The sequence below is a fragment of the Sebastes fasciatus genome, chromosome 6, assembly GCF_043250625.1.
Source record: "Sebastes fasciatus isolate fSebFas1 chromosome 6, fSebFas1.pri, whole genome shotgun sequence".
Lineage (NCBI taxonomy): Eukaryota > Metazoa > Chordata > Actinopteri > Perciformes > Sebastidae > Sebastes > Sebastes fasciatus.
This window is the reverse complement of record NC_133800.1, coordinates 3054891-3076032: the sequence shown is the minus strand read 5'-3', so window position 1 is coordinate 3076032 and position 21142 is coordinate 3054891. Positions and strand designations below refer to the sequence as shown.

Sequence of the window (21142 nt, the reverse complement as noted above, 5' to 3'; positions counted from 1 at the left end):
TTTAGTCTCCTTCCCAACAAGCTAGCATGACATTGTTGTGTACCAATAGGTTTTTCTACTTTCATATGATATCACTACCTTCACTCTGGCTGTAAAACTGAACCTGCTACAGCCTCTGAAAGACAGTAGAGTCGGTCGTGATCCCCTGCGATCCTGCGGGTATCAGGGGGTTAATCTTCCTTGATTCCCTCTCACTCATTGGTTAACATCTTCCCGAGTCACTGTATTTGTTGATCTCCTCTGAATAACACTGATAAAAAGTCTTGATTAAAATTCATATTGACAAAGTCTACTGTATAGCCATGTTGGCAGACCCTGGAGCTGTAATGTTCATTGTTTGAAACCCAATGTGAAAACAATGAGCAATACAGTCATTGCATTGCATTGTGTAAATATGAGAAATGCCTAAAACCCTAATATAGAACATTTCTTGAACAGTGCCACTACTGTCCTAACGGTGTGTGTGTGTGTGTGTGTTTCAGCTCGGACCAGGGAGGTGATGGGGGAGTTTGGGCGTCTGTATGAGCAGCAGTATGCAGTGGCTCTCTTCAACAAAGTTCGCTTTGACATAGAAGGAGGAGGTGGCCCACAATCCCAGCTACTACAGCGCAAGGTAAAACATCCTCTTCCACCGCTCTGCGAGCCCCGGAGCACAGATTACACAGATAACTCAGTGGTAGAACCTGTAGACCGAGAACCTGCCAAAAATGTTTTCAAACTTGTTTTAAAGGCATGATTGAACACAAAATGATTGAAGCCCAGTCCTGCCAGGAAAAGAAAGTAGATCAAATGTTAAAAATGACAAAAGTAAAAATATTCACATTAACTCAAAACTAAGATAAAAGTCCAAATTGACTTTTTAAGTCACAATTATGCCACAGTAAGTTATTTTTTAGAATAGTTAGGCAATACTATGACTTATTAACTCCTATTTTTTTTATCTTACAATAACGTAACTCGCTGCGGAGCCCCGTCACTTCAGGAAACAAGACACGGGAAACCTCTGTTGGTCTGGAGGAGCTGCAGCAGTTATTTCTGCACAAACGTCCGCTGTACATTCACTAGATATTCTCAGAACTAAACTAACTCTTCTGCAGTGTGGAGTGTGCACGTGGGAGTAGAGCAAAAGAGCGAGTGAGAACGAGTGCGGTATGTGAGTGAAGCCCGGCAGAGGAGTAGAGGAGCAGAGTACAGCAGAGACTCCGGCCCTGGAGACCAAAGCTACGGTCTCCCCTGTGTCTTCTGACCGCGGTCGGGAGGCTGGAGCAGGAAGAGTTGACACTGTTTAACAGACGGGCTTCACTAGATAGAACTTTGTGTTTTTGGTATTTCCGTGTAGTTTGTGTTGGATTCTGAAAGGCGCAGCCACACGCGAGCGCGCATGAGACACCGTCCCGCAATGATTTATACGTGTAAGAAGTTACAAACAGTCTCTTTAATTGACAACTGCTTTAATTCAATAAATTCAACGGTGTAATCTTGCTATTATCAACAAGTTGTTGTTGTTTCTACAGTTCAGTTTTCTTAAATATATTTGCTCCATTTCTACCCACTGCAGCTTTAATTCCTCCCCTCTGTGCAGTGTACTGTCATGAAAATTTGTGTTTTTGACTTTTGTGGTGTATAAGGTTTGATTTGAAATGTGTCGTCTCTCACAGATCCCTCTGGAGAACAAATCCATCTTCTCCGGCTCGCTCTTTCAGTATCTAGAGGAGAACAAGAAATGGAGGAACCGCTTCATCTTTGTTCCGGACTCCTACAACATCAACTATTACGACAGTAAAGCGGTGAGGGGACAAAACTCTGGTCCGTACAGCCTGTTTTAGATTATACTGGTTCAATCACTGTCTAACACTTTAACTCTACTCCCCGTTTTAACTACCAGTCCCATGACAGACGCCTCCATCCCAAAGGAACCATCAACTGTGCCGGCTACAAAGTGCTGACATCTTTGGAGCAATACCTGGATCTGATCAGCAGCAGCCTACCTGGTGAGGAGGAGGATGGTAGTGGAGGTGGGAGAGGGGAGAAGATGCTGAAGCTGCAACATTTTATGCTTATAATTTTGTCATCATTTAATTTTTTTTATTATTTTAATATTTAGCATATAGGCCAGCTTAGAGTATATGGCACTCCATCACATTTTTCCCACTGGTAGGGCACCCTAGAGGGCACATGTTTCTGTGCACATTGGGCCACCATAGAGGGCACTATCATGTTTAACCTACCATAGGGGCATCCAAAGGGCTTTTGCGCTCCCTTCGGACGCGCCGTGGAGCCCGATGTGTGTGTGCAACACAGCTTGACACATTTAAAAGTATGTTCTGGGGGTTTGATTGATGCTTGACCACAGAAGCTGCAGTAGTAATGAAGACTACATTAATTTCTTAAAAGGCATGTAAAGACATTCATTATAGGAACTATAACATACTGCATTTTGCAGAAGACATGCAGAAAGTTCAAACTAATTGCTCAGTGTATTTTATGTTGTGTATATTTTTCCAGATGTGAAAGCCAAGGTGGGAAGTTCCCCTTTCCTTAAGTGCCCCACCCAGTTCCCTCTGATCCTCTGGCACCCTTACGCCCATCACTACTACTTCTGTGTGGTGACAGAGAAAGAGCAGCAGAAGTGGCACGCCGTCCTCCAGGACTGTGTCAGACACGCCAATGACGGTGAGTCCTGTCAACTAATGATGATCGACACAAATTCCTGCATACACACAAGCTTATGAATGCACCGATGAACAAAACATGACCAAAACACCACTCTCTCAACAAAGTGTCCGTTAAGCTGGGCATACACTGTGTGATTTTAAGCACGACTCATTTTAGAGTCGGACAAAATTTCAGCTTTGTTTGCGGTGCGGTGGGCTCAATTTTACAGGGGGGACCGAGGACCGATTAACTCCTCCCAACTGGCCGTCTGATGGTCAGATGAATTTCTGACATGTCAGAAATTTTGGTCGGCCGACCACAGGCTCTCTCACAGTTGAAGCAGAGCCACGAGCCGATTCCCCAACGTCAGTGCCTTATTTTCGTAGCAATCAAGATAACAACCTAGGCTACAATACATATAGCTAGTAAAACGTAACTAGCTTACCTCCAATTCTCTCTGCAAAATGGACAAGACATACTGTCAACGTCTTCCTAGCCACCTGCCTGCCTATGTAACGTTACACCGCTGCCTCTTTTTATTTAGACGTTTCAGCAGACAGGATGGCACAGATGATCAAGACACCACGTTTCTGCCTTGTTAGCATTGTGACTCGTACAGACCTCTGCTAGCAAACACACCTTACCTGCCTCGGAGCTTTCAAACCAATCTTTATTGACAACGGTCAACAGCCAGAACGGCCCGCAGGAGCCGACCGACCGTGTTTTTGTATTTTACACGTACAGCGTGAGCACATAAATCGTGAGCTTTGGCTTTACATCTGAAATGATCTACACGTACAGCAGAAGGAAGAAGTACACAACAACATTTCTTAAATCGTGCAGTGTATGCCCAGCTTTAGACTATGTTCTTATTTTGTTAATCATACTAATAGTCCGATTTACGGATGTACTAAGGCACCAAGACACATTAGAATGCATGGTAATAAAGAGCCCTTCCCTGATGCTCTGGGGCAGGTTCATGGGATAAGTGTGGACTTAAGTCCTTTGATGTAGTCTGTGGCTGCCAAGGAGGACAAGCTGAAGGGAGTGGCTCTAGAACAGTCTGTGAAACTGAATATATGTGGCGTAATCATATCTGGAAGTTTGCTCTCTGTTCACTTATTGCGCCTTTTTGTGGAAAAAATGGAGATGCAGTGAGGGCAAGAATGCCCTCTTCCTGGATCGGTGTTGGAGTCTTGTCTGAACAGCGTAGCCACACGCGAGCGCGCATGGGACACCGACGCGCAATGATTTATACGTGTAAGAAGTTACAAACAGTCCCTTTTAAGGTGCGAAGGCTCTGCAAGTTGTCGCTTTACTCGGTAGTGCACATCCGAATTTTTGTAACGTAGCGCCTGCTTCCGCGTGGGCTTTTCATGACTGCTACAAATAGGGATGAAAGCAAATAACTTGAACTTTTTGCGCCACAACATTATCAGTTATAAATTAGTTTTTCACTGCATGAGACAATGGATGTGTGGTGTCTGAGCAAATGAAAAGTGATAATGCGTGGTAGTTGGCAGCCCTGAACTGTTGAATGTACCAGGGCCAGTAGAGCTGAGAATTATGTTATAACATCTCAAATTTTACATGCACTACATATAGCCATCTCATACAATAGTAGACAGTAGATGTCACATAGAAGTGGTGTAAATCATCTAGGGATGCACCGATACCAGTTTTTTCAGACCGAGTACAAGTACTTACATTTGGATACTTGCCGATACTGAGTACCGATACGAGTACTTCTCTGTGCCAAAAGACCCTTGTTAACAGCCAGCTGGAGGGTGTGAGAGACGCACGGCAGACTGGGGAGTCCCGCATACGAGGCGGTGCGCCGCGACCGGCTCTAGGTCGGCTTGGAAAGGCTCGGCGCGAAGGTGCTTCCCGGGGCCGTGGCCAAAGCGTCACCGGGGCGGACTGTCCTCAGTGTGCCCCAACCGCATCGTGCCCCCAGGGCGGGGCTCAGCCCACATAAAAGGTGCCAGGGGTCTGTGGCGATGTCTGCAACCCACCTGACCCGTCTTGAATCACGGACCAAGGAGTCTAACGCATGTGCGAGTCAGAGGGTGCAAGCAAAACCCCGTGGCGCAAGAAAGTAAGGGCCGGTGCGCGCCGGCTAAGGTGCGATCCCAGCCCCGCGGGGTCGGGCCACCACCAGAACGTCTCGCCCGCACCGTCAGGGAGGTGGAGCGTGAGCGCGTGCGATATGACCCGAAAGATGGTGACAAGAGGTTAACGTCACGCTGCCGTAAAGTGGTATCGGTGCCGCTGTATCGGAGCCGTTTTGCGAGTACGAGTACATGAGCACAGTATCGGACCCGAGACCCGATACTGGTATTGGTATCGGTACATCCCTAACATTGTCTGAAAGCTGGGAACCTGAAGATCAATTTTAGATGCAGCTCAGCACTGTGTGTCAAGTTGCTCTAGTCATAAATCAAAAATAAATGAATGAATTATTTAAAATGAATTGTAAAAGTGTATAAGGGCTTAGAACATTATGATTGAAGTATATGATTTCCATTCTCATGCTCTATTATGTCTCATAAGTTGTTAGTAAAGCCATCCATCCCTTGAATGCTCTAGGTCTCTAGTTTGTGGTTGTAAAGTTTCATGAGGCTTTGATTATCCTAGAGGTCACAAAAAGGTCAGAAATGCAGAAATATTCAAACACATAATTGTGGAATAGGCAAAAATAACACATTTATACTGCATGAGAAAAATTGCATGGTTTTTGCCCAAAACTGCATGTGATTATCATACAGTGGGCATGTCTGTAAAGGGGAGACTCGTGGGTACCCATAGAACCCATTTACATTCACATATGTGGAGGTCAGAGGTCAAGGGACCCCTTTGAAAATGGACATGACAGTTTTTCCTTGCTAAAATTTAGCCCAACTTTGGAGCGTTATTTAGCCTACTTCCTGTAGCATGACGTGATGGGTACCGATAGATTCCTCAGCTTTTCTAGTTTAATTTGATATCTGTGTTTTCACTCTAGCCTGGAAACTGAACCTTGTATAGCCTCTGAAATGTCTTTCAGAGGCTCTAGAAGGTCGGGATCGTGGGTCTTGGGGACATTAAAGTCATTCAGGTTTTCTTAAAACTGCCCAGCCCAGAACCTGTGTTACAGCATGGTTAACAGAATTACACATTCACTGGTAGTAGGTGTACCAAAAACTCCTATTTGTTTTGTTTTTCAGTTATTTGTAAAGGTTTGGTCAAGTTTTCAGCTACACGCAGCTCCTTTTCCCTCGGCTCACTGAAACTGATGCGTTAGATTTTAATGCCATCACAGTCACTCTTTAAACCAACTTTGGCCATTTGAAACAAGACCTCGTCACTCTCATGTCATGAATCATTGTGCAGTAAATGTAACACAGACATGGCAGTGAGTCAGAGCTGGACTTCATCTGATGTACCACTCAAGTGTTCTAGTGATGTGTATACAGCTTCCTTGGAATTGAGAGATTTGGTATGTAGTGCCAGAGGCAGTGGGAGGTTTTAACATGCAGTGTGGCTCAATAGCAGCTCATTGTTTAGACTGCATTGTGTCCAAGTCTGCTCTCTATCAGTGTTTAATTTCTTTAAATTCCCTGTCTGTCAGGCTCTGACTGTTTCTCTTGCTGTTTATTTCAATGTGTTTCTCTTAGTTAGTTTTTAGTGGTCATTTTCAGTCATGGAACTTGAATATGCAAACCAGATTTTGCTGTTTAATGTCTCAGCAGTGCGGAGCGTTGAGGGCAAAGGGCTGTGAGCATCCGGAAAGAGGAAGCAACCATTACATGAGCCTGGTGGCTGAGCTGTGACGCAGGCCAGCTGCATGAAGTATGAACAGCTGAATGACTTCATATGTTCTCTATGTGCCACTCAGAGCAATGCTTCAGAGACCTGCACTGGCTTTTTAACAGTTCTGTTAAACAAGGTGTGGGTGCACCAATCTCACCCCAGGTCAACACGTCCTTCTTCTTCACACATAGACTTCTGTCACTGTGTCATGGTGTAACGCAAGGCCGGGTTAACCCGATGGGGACAAATGAGCTGTGGGCCCCTATTGAGTGCTGCTCCCCCCTCTCTCTGTCTGTGCATCACATATTAGGTGAAATTGGGTTCTATGGCTACCCACGCGTCTCCCCTTTAAGGACATGCCCTCTACATGATAATTCCATGCAGGTTTTTTTCATGCAGTACAAATGTGTTTTATTTTCGCCTATATTCTAAATTGGTGTATTTGAATATTTCTGCAGACTGGGGTCCCTAAACAGTCTTGGAATTACATACACTGGGTATGACTAGAAAGCTGAGACTATTGTGTATTGGGATGTTAGTCCCCATAGTAGCCATTTCATTGTCATGAGACCATTTTTGGAAAATTTGACATCAGGTTAAAACCTTTTGCAACTGGGTTTTTTCCTTTTTTGTACTAAAATTGTTGACATTTTGACTCAGATTTTAGCACAAGTTGAAAATGTACATCAAAACTGGTAGATTGAAATGTATCTACCTATCATGAATCTACACTTTTTCTGTCTATAAAATATCACAACAAGGCACTGACAGTCAGATAAACTATCCCTTTTTTTCTCCCACTCTTTGTATAAACACCACAATATCACAAGGGTTTAATTAAGACCAGTCATTTGGTATGAGCTGCATTGAATAGTGGTTTGACGTGAGCTTGAGTCACTCTTGATTGAAGCCTCAGCTAAACCCAGAATGGGTGTGAGTGATGTCAGTTGTGTGGGTTGTTCACATAAAAGAAGAGACTAGAAATCCCAATTTGGGGTTTGTTTGAAATCCCTGCATACCATCTGAGGCTGAGTCACAGTAATAACCCCCCTCTTCGAGAGGGTCTTGGGACTTCCTGTCTCTGCTACTACTAAGAACTCCTGTCCCGTCACTGCCCTCCCCCCCCACACACACATACACACACACACACACACACACACACACACACACACACACACACACACACACACACACACACACACACACACACACATACACATACACACACACACTTCCTGGCTTTGTCATAGTTGGGAGTTTTCACACACTGTCCAATAGGGATAACCAGCATTTCAGAATTAGCATGTTTTCTTTATCACAGCACTCAGTGTTAACATGCTTTTCTGGTTTTGGGGCAGATTTTCATTTTCTTTGGAAGCCAGACAACTTGAGGAATGTAGAAAAGTGAAACTTTTAGAGGCCCTGTCTTTCTCACGCACCACTTGACTCCAGTTTTGATTACTGCCAGTAAAAGCTAAAACAGCATACACACACACACTTCAATGTTTGATTTAAGCTGTGTGTGTACGTGTACCTTCACAATGATGTCCAACTTGTAAGGATCATGCATTTGTGGGATGAGCAGCACAGCTGATTATGTGGGTAGCGCCCAAGAAAAATTTGCCAAAATGCTCCGTCAATGGTAAACAGTGTATTCTCCTGTTGGTGTTGACTCTTGTTTTGAGTTGTTTGGTGGATTGGATGATTGAACTCTCTATCAGTAACAAGGAACAAACATGACATCTTGGCTATTTTACACTTTATTCATTTAATACACCGTCAGGAACCTCAGTAGCGGTGGAAGATCCATACGCAGCCACAACAGCCTGGCACCTCCTCCTCATGCTGGTCACCAACCTGGTCACACGTTGCTGTGGGATGGCGTTCCATTCCTCAACCAGGATTGGTTGCAGGTCAGCCAGCGTGGTTGTGTTGGTCACTCTAACACGTACAGCACGCCCAAGCTGATCCCACATGTTGAATTGGGTTGAGGTGTGGACTCTTGGCAGGCCGTTCCATTCTCTCTACTCCCACATTGTGGAGGTAGTCTGTGATAAAGCTCTGTGGGGGCGAGCGTTGTCATCTTGGAGGATGAAGTTAGGTCCCAGATTGTGGAGATATGGGATCGCCACTGGCTGCAGAATCTCATCCCGATATCTCACTGCATTGAGATGGCCTTCAATGATGACAAGCCTTGTTTTGCCAGTGAGGGAGATGCCGCCCCAAACCATGACACTGCCCCCACCAAAAGCTGTTACTCCATCGGTGCAACAATCAGCATAGCGTTCTCCGCGACGTCTCCATACTTTGACCCTGCCACCCAACTTTGGCAGACAGAACCTGGACTCATCACTGAACATGACATTCCCCCACATGTTCAGGTTCCATTGTCTGTGTTGTCGACACCAGCACAAACGGGCCTGACGGTGAAGGGCAGTCATTGCAGGCTTCCTGGTAACCTTATGAGAATACACTGTTTACCATTGGCAGAGCATTTTGGCACATTATTTTGGGCGCTACCCACATAATCAGCTGTGCTGCTCATCCCACAAATGCATGATCCTTACAAGTTGGACATCATTGTGAAGGTAAATAAACAGGCTTTCCAACGATGTAAAATACAATGACCATTAGCATTGTAACAACAGAAATAATCCACCAAACACAAGTTTCCAAACTTTTTTTCCCCAGTGTGTGTATATACACACACTGTATATATATATATATATATATATGTATGTGTATATATACTATAGTGACAGATAAATCCACGGCGATGTCCATGGTGCTGAAGTAGCAGACACATTTGTAATTGCATGAACGGGGTCCATTCCTCTTTTAAAAATTCACTAATTGCCTACTGTGCCTTTATGGTAATAATTGAATGAAAAATGGAAGTCACAGCTTCCATATATTTTTAGTGAGGAAGTAAATGCTAATCGCTAACGGCCAGTAATATTCCCATCTCAGGTTTGTCAGAGGAGAATAAAGTCCAAACACCAGCCTTCACTGATGCAGTACGACTCTACCGCCAAGCTCAAGGGCACTACGGCACCTGGGAGATGATGTGTGGTGTACCGTCACAGGTAAGCATGGCAGCAACATCTATCACTGTCCTCGGTCTTCTGGGGTCTTTTTCTTTTCAAGTTTGAATGAATGACGTAATCCAGTAAATTACTGATAAAATCTACCAGGCTCGGTTCCACTAATGTAACGGGTAAAGCAGAACTCTGACTCCCGACATGCTGCATGGAAACATGGGTCTCACATTAAAGAGGACCCATTATGCACATTTTCAGGTGCATACTTGTATTTTGGGTTTCTACTAGAACATGTTTACAAGCTTTAATGTTCAAAAGATGCTTTACTTTCCTTCTACCGGCTGTGCTGCAGCACCTCTTTCCACACTCTGTCTGAAACGCTCTGTTTGAGCTTTACACTGTTTGGGCTGTGCTGTGATGTTTGGTCCCCGCATTTGATGGACAAAGTCTGAGGTTGACAGGTTGTAAACACTAAAGTTGGGCAATAAATTGATACCGTAATATAGTCAATAGAAGCATAGTGTTTTCTGGGCCTATAAGGCTTCATTACAGTTGAGTGATAGAATAGAGTTGTTGCTACTTGTGTGGTCAACACATTCATATTCCAAATTAGTTTAGAATGGTTTTCTAAACTGCAAATACCCCATTATTATTATGTCATTATATATTGGTAATGAGGTATTTGTTTTAAAATATCACAGTATTTTGAATATACACCAGTGCTAATTCCTGTCTAGTAATATAGCTACACTGTATCACTATCATGATATGCAATTAAATCTACTGGGACATACATGTTCTGGGTTCAGAGGGGTGGCAGTAGTCACTGTCACTGTAGCACATACTGTCTTCCTGGTTATCTAGTTATCTATCTGCTAAGTTAGCGCTCCCGGACGGTGAACTGGGGACTCAGTTGTCTGTTGTACTCGTACACTGCAGCTGGTACACCAGCTGGATATTGCGATTTTAAAAAAATCTAATTTCAGGAAAATTGGCATAGTATATACATAAAATCTGAGTAAAAAAGTTTATTTTGTTTATGCAATCAGAACAGTGGGATCTGCATTTGTATTTATCACAGTCCCTGTAACATCCAACATCATAGCTCTACTTTGAGAAGACGCATTCACTGAGAGGGCACATCTCTTTGCAAATGAAATAAAGTATTGACTGAGTTAATCTTTGCATGTAAACTATTAATTAAAAATTTATAGTGTTTTTGAGAATCAATACAGCATCACAAAACACTATCGCGATATTCGATTTTTCAGTATTTTCTTACACCCCTATTCCTGTTGTGTGTTATATCAGGATATTTGAGCAGTCATACAGCTATAATCGTATGATTTCAGTAGGAAATCGGTCTGCAATGACCTAATACGACCAGAGATATTAAAGGGATAGTAACCTTGGTATAAATAGTAGAGAAAAGTTTGTGATGCTTTATCTCGTCTGTGATCATGTCACTGCATGGGGTTGTCACATTGTTCAAATCTTTTACACAGCTCTGTTTGCACTATTAAAAAAAAAAGTCTCCACAAATCTTCAAGGAGAACTGTGCAAATTGTACACATTAAATGATGTCACTTGAGTCGGTGTCAGTTGGGCCTGAAGACTACAAGTTTGAAAATGAAAAAAAAGTCTGGGGCTGTGGAGTTAGAACGAAGTGAGCTAACCAGACCTCTCTAGCTCTCTCCTCATCTCTGCTTGTAGCCAGCAGCCTAAAGGGGAACTACGGCCATTTAAAAAAAATCATCCTGTCATTACTACGGTCTAAGAAAGGCCACAAATATTAGTAAACACAAACAACTCTCTTCTAAATCCAAAAGCTATGTTTCTTTTTAAGGCTACATTAGTCACTACTAGCATACATCAGACCGGCAATACGTCATCCAGAGTAGACCGCATGACCACGCCCCCTTTTTAGGGGGAAAACAATCCCATGTCCTTCATGGACGGTAACAGAGTAAACAGAAGAAGTTAAAACATGTCTCCAAACTTCTACTTTAAATAAACCGGTAACAGTAATAACACGAGGCCGAAGAAGAGTTGCTGTGTACTGTAGCTGGTTGCACCAACAATAAATCCGAAAACACTGATCTCTGATTAGTTCCCCTGCCATGTCCTAAAAAATAAATAATAGAGGGGCTTTATGGCTCTAAGCTGTAGACCAGACCAGCATCACGTCATTACCGAGGCTGTGCTCCCGTTTGGGGGAAAGAAACTCGCCGTCACAGGAGAAAAAATGATGAAACGCTGTTGTGTAGCGGGTTAACCGAGGCTTTCACACTGAGATTTGACGCACATACGATACGTGAATATTCACTGTCAGAGTGGTAAATGGCTAAATGATGCTGGTGACAGTGACTAACATGGCTAGCTAACGTTAGCTTGAGTGTGAGGCTGCTGCAGTAATAAAGTCATACATTAACGTTATAGCAGCATCAGACTGTCGTCTCCAACTCAATCTCAGCCTATAGATCAAACAGTTGGCTGTTAACACGTTGGTTATTTACAGACAACATTTAGTCTAACATGATGCAATCAGATATGTAGAGATGTCTGGATAAGCAATATCTGTGTTGGACGGGGAAAGACTGAAGGGACATGGCGGAAATCAACTTTAATTTATTAAGGTATCATGAACGCTCAGGTTCAGGCGAGGTCGCAAAATAATTATTAGACATGTGTATAAAACAACGTTTGTGTAATAAGAGATGAATGCGTACGAACTTGTCAAAATTACAATCCAAACACGTCAAATTCCACTGAAGTCTTTGGGATCTTCGGTTTTCTTTCTCGCAAAAAGGGGCGTGGCCTCGACTTCTTGTGAAATACCCGTATGTGCCGGTCTGATGTATGACAGACCCAAATCTCCGACCGAACTGTTGGCAGAGGAGTTGCATTGTGGGTAATGTAGGTGCCATGTTTGACAAGGAAGAAGGACTCATGGAATATAAAAGAGGATGTCTCTGGTTCTGTGATTGGAATATGATGCCAGCTGTTGTCCATCCATTGGATGAATACTCCAAACTTATTTCATGCATTTTATCCTTCCAGATAAATGATTTGATTGGTTTGATTTTGATGATTAAAAATACATCTTAGAGTTAAATATGCTCCAAAACCGGCAGTAGAACAGTCTACGGTGACATGGCTTTGAAACCGGAGGGTCACCGGTTCAAGTCAGTGCAATGCTGCAGAGGTGCCCTTGAGCAAGGTACCAGATCCCCAGACTGCTCCCCCCCCCACCACTGCTCGAGGAGGCAGAAAAAAACTCAGTGGTTCAAAGTTAAAACTCAATTTGCAGAGTGTAAAGATGGGATCAGACACATTAGAATGAACCCCAGAAACAAGCCAGAGATGAACTTCTATGATGCTCAAGCTACTGATTGTCTAATCACAGCACTTTATCTCGTCAAACATGTGAATGCAGTGAGTGAGATGATTGTGATTGTGTTCCTCTAAGTTGTGTGTTTGTGTGTCCTGTAGATCCTGTCTAACCTGGTGATGGAGGGCCTCCTTCCTGAGCTGAGGGAGCTCATCTCCCCACGCCTCAAAGGCAAACTACACGAGAGGCAGAGAAACTGGATGCTGGTAAGAAACTACTCCATACACATTACACTTAGGTTTTGAAGGTTTTGCACAGTGGTGCAGTGGTTAGCACTGGCGCCTCACAGCAAGAGGGTCACAGGTTTGAATCCGGCTTGGGGCCCTTCTGTGTGGAGTTTGCATGTTCTACCTGTGTTAGCGTGGGTTTTCTCCGGTCTCCTCCCACAGTCCAAAGGCATGCAGGTTAGGTTCATTGTTACCTCCGCCAAGGCTGAAGGCCTAGAAAGGAAGTTATGTTTTCACCGGCGTTGGTTTGTAGGTTTGTTGGTTTGTCCGTTTGGAGGATTATTCCAAAAGTCTGCGATGGATTTGAAAGAAATTTTTGGAGGGGTGTGGTGTGGCGTGGCACAAGAAGCAATCATTACATTTTGGTGGCGATCCGGACCATGATCCGGATTCGGGAATTTTTTTTAAGGATTCCGATCAGCCACAACATTAAGTGTAACTGATGACGCGTTGATGATGCATGACCCCGCCTCTTTCCTTCAGAGAGAGGGACAGAGAGAGAGCGGGGGTGGGGGTTAAACTCTGTGAAATCACAGTTGAGTTCGACCAAAGCACACTTGGTGATTGTTGGAAAGAGTAACGGCGACGGTTTGAATGAAGTGTTTTACGATGCTCCGCTACGTACAGCTGATCTCAACATAAACAAAAATACACGTGGATGATGGCCCACGCTGCACGGAGAGGGGGGGGAGGTCTTCGCTCTCCGAGTGCCATTCTAGTTGACTCTAAATGTCCTGTAGGTGTGAATTTGAGCGTGAATGATTGTCTGTCTCTATGTGTCAGCCCTGTGATAGTCTGGCAACCTGTCCAGGGTGTACCTTCGCCTAATGTCAGCTGGACAGCTCCAGCCCCCCAGCGACCCTGAATGGGATAAGCGGTTACAGAAAATGGATGGATGGTTCACTTACGTTTTAAACTGAGCAGATGAAAGGAACAGGAGGTTGTGCCTTCAAATGTGTGTTTCCTGTGTGTGTAGATCAGTGATGCTGTGTATAGCCTGGTGCAGGGGCAGTGCCAGGCCCAGTATGAGGCAGTGTTGCAGAAGTGTGAAGCGGCGTGCTCTTCTCTGGAAGCCTCCATACGAACAGACATGGACCAGATCATCACCTCCAAGGAGCACGTCACCAACAAGATCAGAGGTAAGCAGGAGAGTGAGCATCTTTACCTAATGAAATCATTTCCACACCTTTTTTCTTTTGTCCCTGTTTTCATTCCTTTTTTTAGCCCGTCTGTGATGGTCTGACTGATTAAATTCTTCTTCTCCTGCTAAATGAAATGTCTGGAGTGTGCCACCAGAGTGATTGTAGACTAATTCTAGGCTCTGATTGGCCTGCTGTTATGTACTGGCAGGAGTTGTATAAGTGATCAGAACAGCTCCTGTTGCTGCTCAGTCTGTTGGACTCGCTGTAATCATTAGGGTGGTAAAAGCAGGTTCAGTTTTAGAGCTAGAGTGAAGGTATAGATATTATATGAAACTAGAAAGCATAATGAATCCATCGGTACCAACCATGTCTTACTAGTTTATCGGGAAGGCTAAACAACACTCTAAATTTTGGTGAGGAAAAACTGGCATCGCGATTTCCAAAGTGGTCCCTTGACCTCTGACCTCCAGATAGTCTTTGTCTGAAACTATGACCATACATGTTTACCTCCATCTCCCCTCTCTCGTGTTCCTCATTCCCCCCCACAGAGGTGGTTCTCCCAAAGTCTGAGAAGCTGCTGAAGGTGAGCATCGAGCCCTACATCAGCTCCATCCTGGAAGCCCTGATGGAGCCGACCAGCCGAGGTTTCTCTGAGGTCCGCGACGTCTTCTTCAGAGAGCTGGTGGACATGAGCAAGAACACCCTCAATGAGGGCACCAAGGAGGCCGTGGCACAGGTATGAGGAGGTAGAGGAGGAGTTTGAAGTGGCAGTAGGCAGAATATCTTTGGCATCATTGGGCAAAAATTCCATATTAACCTTTCAGCATATTGTAATTCAATTAGACTTCTGCACCTCCTCATTGCTCTGTTTTCAGGCTTTAGGAGACTTTGGCCAATCACAGGTAATTTCAGAGAGAGAGAGCGTTCCTATTGGCTGTTCATTCAACAGAGGCAGCTGTCAATCACTCGCAAACCTTAGATTAAATGGTCAAACTAGGCAGCGCTGGTCAAATATGAATGAATATTCTGTTACTGTAATGCAGCATAAAATGTTTTCAGAATCATCTTGTAGTGTACTGTTAAGCTGTAAAATGAGAAAGTGTGCTCCGGCTGGTGGGCGGTGCTTGGTATTTCCTCAACTTGATCTCAACTTGGCAGCCAGGTCACAAACTTTCTCATTTTACAGCTAAACGGTATCATATTTTAGCTCCAACCTGCCTTCTTCAGCTTTAAGGATAAGCTCCTAGTGCGTGATGACAACATGATTGATATGCAGGTCATCCGACCTTTTGAAGTGATTTGAAGTCTGTTACTATGAAATCAAAAACCATTCAATAGTTCAATATGGTTTGTGAAACAGAATGCAAAAATACAAATCATTTTTGAACAAATCTGCTTCCTCTTCCTCAGCACATGGAGAAGATCTCTATGCTGGCCTACCATCCGGTGAAGATGCAGAGCTGCTATGAGAAGGTGGAGCCGCTGAGTCTGGAGGGTCTGCAGCAGAGGTTCGACGTCTCCAGTCCCTCGGTGTTCGTCCAGAGGGCCCAGATCCTCATGAGAGAGGTGATGCTCTAATACGGCAATTACCTAAGCCACTTTACCTTTTCCATTGGGTTTAGTGTAGTTTACAGGTTTTAACGCAACTTGCAATTTTTAGTTAGAGTGAAGATACTGGTATCATATGAAATTAGAAAACCTAAGGAATCCATCGGTACCGACCATGTCATACCTTGTTGCGAAGGAGGCTAAATTACGCTTCAAAATTACGCTAAATTTTGGTGAGGAAGAACTGGCATGCCCATTTTCAAAGGTGTCCCTTGACCTCTGACCTCCAGATATGTGATTGTAAATGGGTTCTATGGGTACCCACGATTCTCCCCTTTACAGACATGCCCACTTTATGATAATCACATGCAGTTTGGGGGCAAGTCATAGTCAAGTCAGCACACTGACACACTGACAGCTGTTGTTGTCTGTTGGGCTGCAGTTTGCCATGTTATGATTTGAGCATATTGTTTTATGCTAAATGCAGTACCTGTGAGGGTTTCTGGACAATATCTGTCATTGATTTGTGTTGTTAATTGATTTACAATAATAAATATATACATACATTTGCATAAAGCAGCCCACTGCCATGTTGATAAGAGTATCAAATATTTGACAAATCTCCCTTTAATGTACATTTAGAACAGATAGAAAATGTGATTAATTTGCGATTAATCGCCATTAACTATGGACAATAATACGATTAATCACTATTAACTATTCAAATCGATTGACAGCCCTAATGAATATGCCATACATGAACAGTTCACTTCACGCTCGAGCGCCAAGCCAGCACAGATATGCCTCAGATCTCCAGCTTTTGTGCGGGAACTCCAATAATGGTTGACGAGTGGAAAATCAGGGCTAAAGTTGTGTAAGCGTGAACTTGCCATTACAAATTTAGTCAAATAAAACCAACACTTATCTGCATGGACAGATACCATTTAAAACTAGAAAGTCTTTTTTTGTAATTTAGGTGAACCAACCCTTTATAACAAGTTATCTCGGCCTGAGAAATGTAGTAGTAGACAGTATTTTTTGTTTCTAGTGCAGATGCAAGTAAAATCAGGGTGTTGGGACAGTGTAGAATAGCATTCAGGACTTGATCCAAGTTAAAACATGATGGTTTCCACATTGAAATGAAGCTAAATTATCATCTAGCATATTTCCTCAAGATTTGAACACTGAGAATGAAGTTTGTATGTGTATCCACCAACAACAGCAACTCTGTCTCAGGGAAGAGATCCAGGAAGCAGCTCCCTCCACCCCATAGAGAAAACACTTATCATGACCCTTTAGTGGGGCCCAATGTGGGGGGGGGGGGTTCTGCACAAGGTCATTCAGAGTTCAAGTACTGTTTAGAAACTACAGATACTCAAGCTGTGAAACAATTCCTCAAGTCCCGCGCTGTAAAAAGAAAAGGTCCAGGGGTCTCATTTATAACCGTCGGGTACGCACAAAACGGGGCCTGAAATGTGCGTACGCCACTTCCCACGCAACGGTTGTGATCTATAAAAACAAATTTGACGGGAGAATGTGCACACCGGTACGGAAACGTTGACCCGTGTGTACGCCGATTATGGAGGCACCGAGGCACCGAGGTAGGGGGAAACTGGAGACGCAGATGGTGAGGTGGAGAATTGAAGCCAGACTGTAGAAATGGGATGTGAGAGTAATCCTCATACGTATAATGATGACTCTCACACATTTAACTTCACTTCATACTTATATCCACTTTATCATAAACATTTAAACCAGCAGGGTTATTTGTGCTAGTGAGCCATAACTATTCCATAAGCACCTTTTCATAAAGTTGTTGTGTGAAAAATCACTGCCATGAACTAGACATGACTTATTCATTTATTTCTGTTTTATTAGATAGGGACAGATACATTAGACATGGACAAAATGAAAACAGCTATCAGATGCAACTATGAGACTGTCTCCAGTGCGCCACCGCGGTGCGCCACACACTCTGCCTCCTCCAGTCACCTGTGCCTACGTCATAGACCCCGCCGTAGTCTACTCCGTCGCTACTGTTGCGGCTGTAAAACGATGAATAAATAGTTTTTAGCGTCACAACCCCCCCGCAATTTTGAACCCTAATTTTCCGTACTTGAAAATTAAAAAAAAAAATTCAATCATTCAAATGTGGCTGGGTATTAACACATTATTCTGTGGTGTGACAAAATCAGAACACACATATATATTCTGCTTTACCTTTAAACAATCTAAGAGACAATTTTACAAATTGCCTAAGATGCCCTCTTTAGGTTACCACCAGAGAGATATTAAGCTGTCGGGCTTCTGTGTTTTTCAGGCAACAAAATCCATGATACGTCATGTTTTGTATTCGTGCTTTCTCAGAATCCGGATCTTACAGAGAGCTCATAAAGAGCAGCAGCAGCAGATGACTGCATGTTGACCAGTTACTGGATCAAATCCAGGAGATGATGAAGTCAATATTTGTGTTCCGTTGCCACAGGGAATCATTTAGTTCTTATTGAATTATCAAACACATGATGCTGCTGCTGCTGCAAGAGCTAAGTGGGGTCATTTGAATTCATTTGTTGTGCTTGTTTGAACTCAGAAGAACGTGTTCCCAGCCTCCTGTTCTGATGCTATAACATAGACATGCCTCCTCACTGTGATGTATAATGATGTTTGAACATCACCAGTCAATACGCTTTTTCAGAAACTACCTGTTTAACATGTACGATAGTGTTTTCAGTCTTAAAGCCGATGTATCTTAGAACAGAAGAATTCCAAGTGCTGCGAGGTCATTTAATTTACACCGAGTCAGTTTAGTTTCAAGAAACTAAAGGGCAGTTATACTGACGTTTCCTTCTGCTCAGAGTTTAAGAGGAGGGATTGGACAAGGTTGAGCTTGTGCTGACAGCTGCAGGCACAGTAGAACTGTAGGAAGGGGAGTGCCCTCTAGTGGTTTGTTCAGTAACTTCAGGTGAACAGGGAATGAGAAGATCGAATTGGGGATATGTGTGTAGAGATACATCATGGGGCAGAGACAGTCGGACTGGGGGCAGTGCATCGTAATCAGTCACCAGTTACATATGTCACAACTTAGAATATTGCTTGCAAACTTCTCAGAACATACTAATAACACAAAAAATAACATTGCCATTTATTTTTGTTCCTATTATTTATTATTGCCAAATATGATAAAACGTACTGATATCTTTTAACCCTCTGAGACCCTCTTGACCAAGAACTTTAGGAACACCATAGAAAAAGCCATGCTGTGATTTGGTATCAAATTATTTTTTTGGACATTTGGAGATTTCTGCAAGAACTGCATTTTTTGGCAATCAGATGGTGAGCGCTTCTGTTCTGGAAACTTCTCCCCTTATTGTCTATAAACCTGTACTTCCTCTGAATACCCTAGGTCTGTAGTTTGTGGTTGTAAAGTTTGATGAGGCTGTGATTATCCTAGAGGTCACCACAGGTCATTCTTTACAGTGAGGTCAAATTTAAAAAAAAAAAATGGTCTCACTACAATGAAAGGTATCCTATGGGGACTAACATCATCACACATGAATACAGTTGGGCTCATTGGAACCACAAGAGTCTCAGCTTTACAGTCATATGCAATTTATGGAATTCCAAGACTGTTTAGGGACCCCAGTATGCCGAAATATTCAAATAAACCATTTTAGAATAGGCGAAAATAACTGCATGTTTTTTTGCCTCAAACTGCATGTGATTATCATAAAGTGGGCATGTCTGTAAAGGGGAGACTCGTGGGTATAGAACCCATTTTCATTCACATATCTGGAGGTCAGAGGTCAAGGGACCCCTTTGAAAATCGCCATGCCATTTTTTTCCTCGCCAGAATTTTGCCTAAGTTTGGAGCGTTATATAGCCTCCTTCCTGACAAGCTAGCATGACATGTTTGGTACCACTCGAGCTCTAACACCAAACCTGCTACAGCCTTTGAAAGACAGTAAAGTCGGTCGGGATGTAACACTCTCTCTCTCTTTGTATGTGTATGTGTCCACAGCAAATGGACCAAGCAGTGTATACATTTGAGCAGATCCTTCACCAGAGTCTGGAGTCTCAGGGTACGGAGGAGCTCTGTAAGACCATCCAACGCTGCCAGGACAGAGTCATTAAGGTAAAACACACACACACACACACACACACACACACACACACACACACACACACACACACACACAGAACAGGCTAGTAGGTCATCACTCTAATCCTGAAACCATTTTATTAAAGTGTCTCCGTAAGCCATGACACGATGACAGTGAGCCAGCATTCACAGTACCGGGCACCCTGAAACCAAAGCAGCTGCATGGATTCAGCAATTTCATCATGACAAGTCAAGTCTTAAAAACTAGAAACTGCACTGCCGCTATCCCTCAGACATGTGGCTGGAATAAGATCCAGACCGGTTGCTGTGTTAGTGGGTAATGTGGGATCTGGGACAACATTTTTGCATTTTGTTTGCCGCAACCAAACTAGCAGCAATGGTTGTATAAATGTATTAATACAACTATCAACCTTCCATTCATCAAAACACATCTTATATCAGTTCATAAAAGTCTATTTGCTCAGGAGGCCTGTAACAGACGGCGATAATAATAATGGGTTTGGTCTCGGGCTGCAGCAGTTCAATCCATGCTGATTCCATACCTTCTATACCTGGAGGTCTGCCGGCCCCTCAAACGCATCTCACAATAAATCTGAGGAGTCGTGAGATGATTAATGCTGAATGGACTTGCATTTATATAGCGCCTTTCTAGTCTCCCAACCACTCAAAGTGCTTTACACTACATGTCAGCATTCACACATTCACATCTAATCTAAATACTCATTCACACACCGACGGCTCAGCCTTCGGGAGCAATTTGGGGTTCGGTATCTTGCCCAAGGATACTTCAACATTCGGACCGGAGGAAGGATGAAACCGCTGATCTTCCAATAAGTTGACAACCTGCTTTATCTCCTGAGCCACAGCCATCCCTTAAAGCAGGGGTCAGCAACTTTTACTATCAAAAGAAACATTTTAGGCAAAACATTTGAGCATTGTGATGAAGGTAACACAGTTTATAGTCTAAGTATATAGTATATAAGTCTAATACAGTGAGGGCCAAAGAGACAATGTACTACGAAGTATTAGGGTCACATTGAGGGAAAAAACATTTCCAGAATAAAGTCAGAATATTACGAGAATAAAGTCATAACTTTACGAGAAAAAAATTAAATAACACGTTAAATTACTACTTTATAATATTATGACCTTGTTCTCATAATACTATGACTTTTTTTCTCGTAAACATCTGACTTTATTCTCGAAATTTCAGATTTCTTTTTTCT

At 43.3% G+C, this 21142-nt stretch overlaps 1 protein-coding gene across 3 annotated transcripts in view; it reads left to right on the top strand.

Annotated features, from left to right (window-relative positions):
• The window catches only part of niban2b (niban apoptosis regulator 2b), a 43818-nt gene that overhangs the window by 17324 nt on the left and 5352 nt on the right, over positions 1-21142 (top strand). For all 3 annotated transcript variants that reach the window (XM_074637121.1, XM_074637119.1, XM_074637118.1), the window contains exons 2-11: positions 483-613; positions 1659-1787; positions 1886-1991; positions 2506-2673; positions 9418-9533; positions 12981-13085; positions 14083-14245; positions 14797-14984; positions 15659-15814; positions 19815-19928. In XM_074637121.1, coding sequence (XP_074493222.1) covers positions 483-613; positions 1659-1787; positions 1886-1991; positions 2506-2673; positions 9418-9533; positions 12981-13085; positions 14083-14245; positions 14797-14984; positions 15659-15814; positions 19815-19928 — 1376 coding nt within the window. The remainder of the gene's footprint in view (positions 1-482; positions 614-1658; positions 1788-1885; positions 1992-2505; positions 2674-9417; positions 9534-12980; positions 13086-14082; positions 14246-14796; positions 14985-15658; positions 15815-19814; positions 19929-21142) is intronic.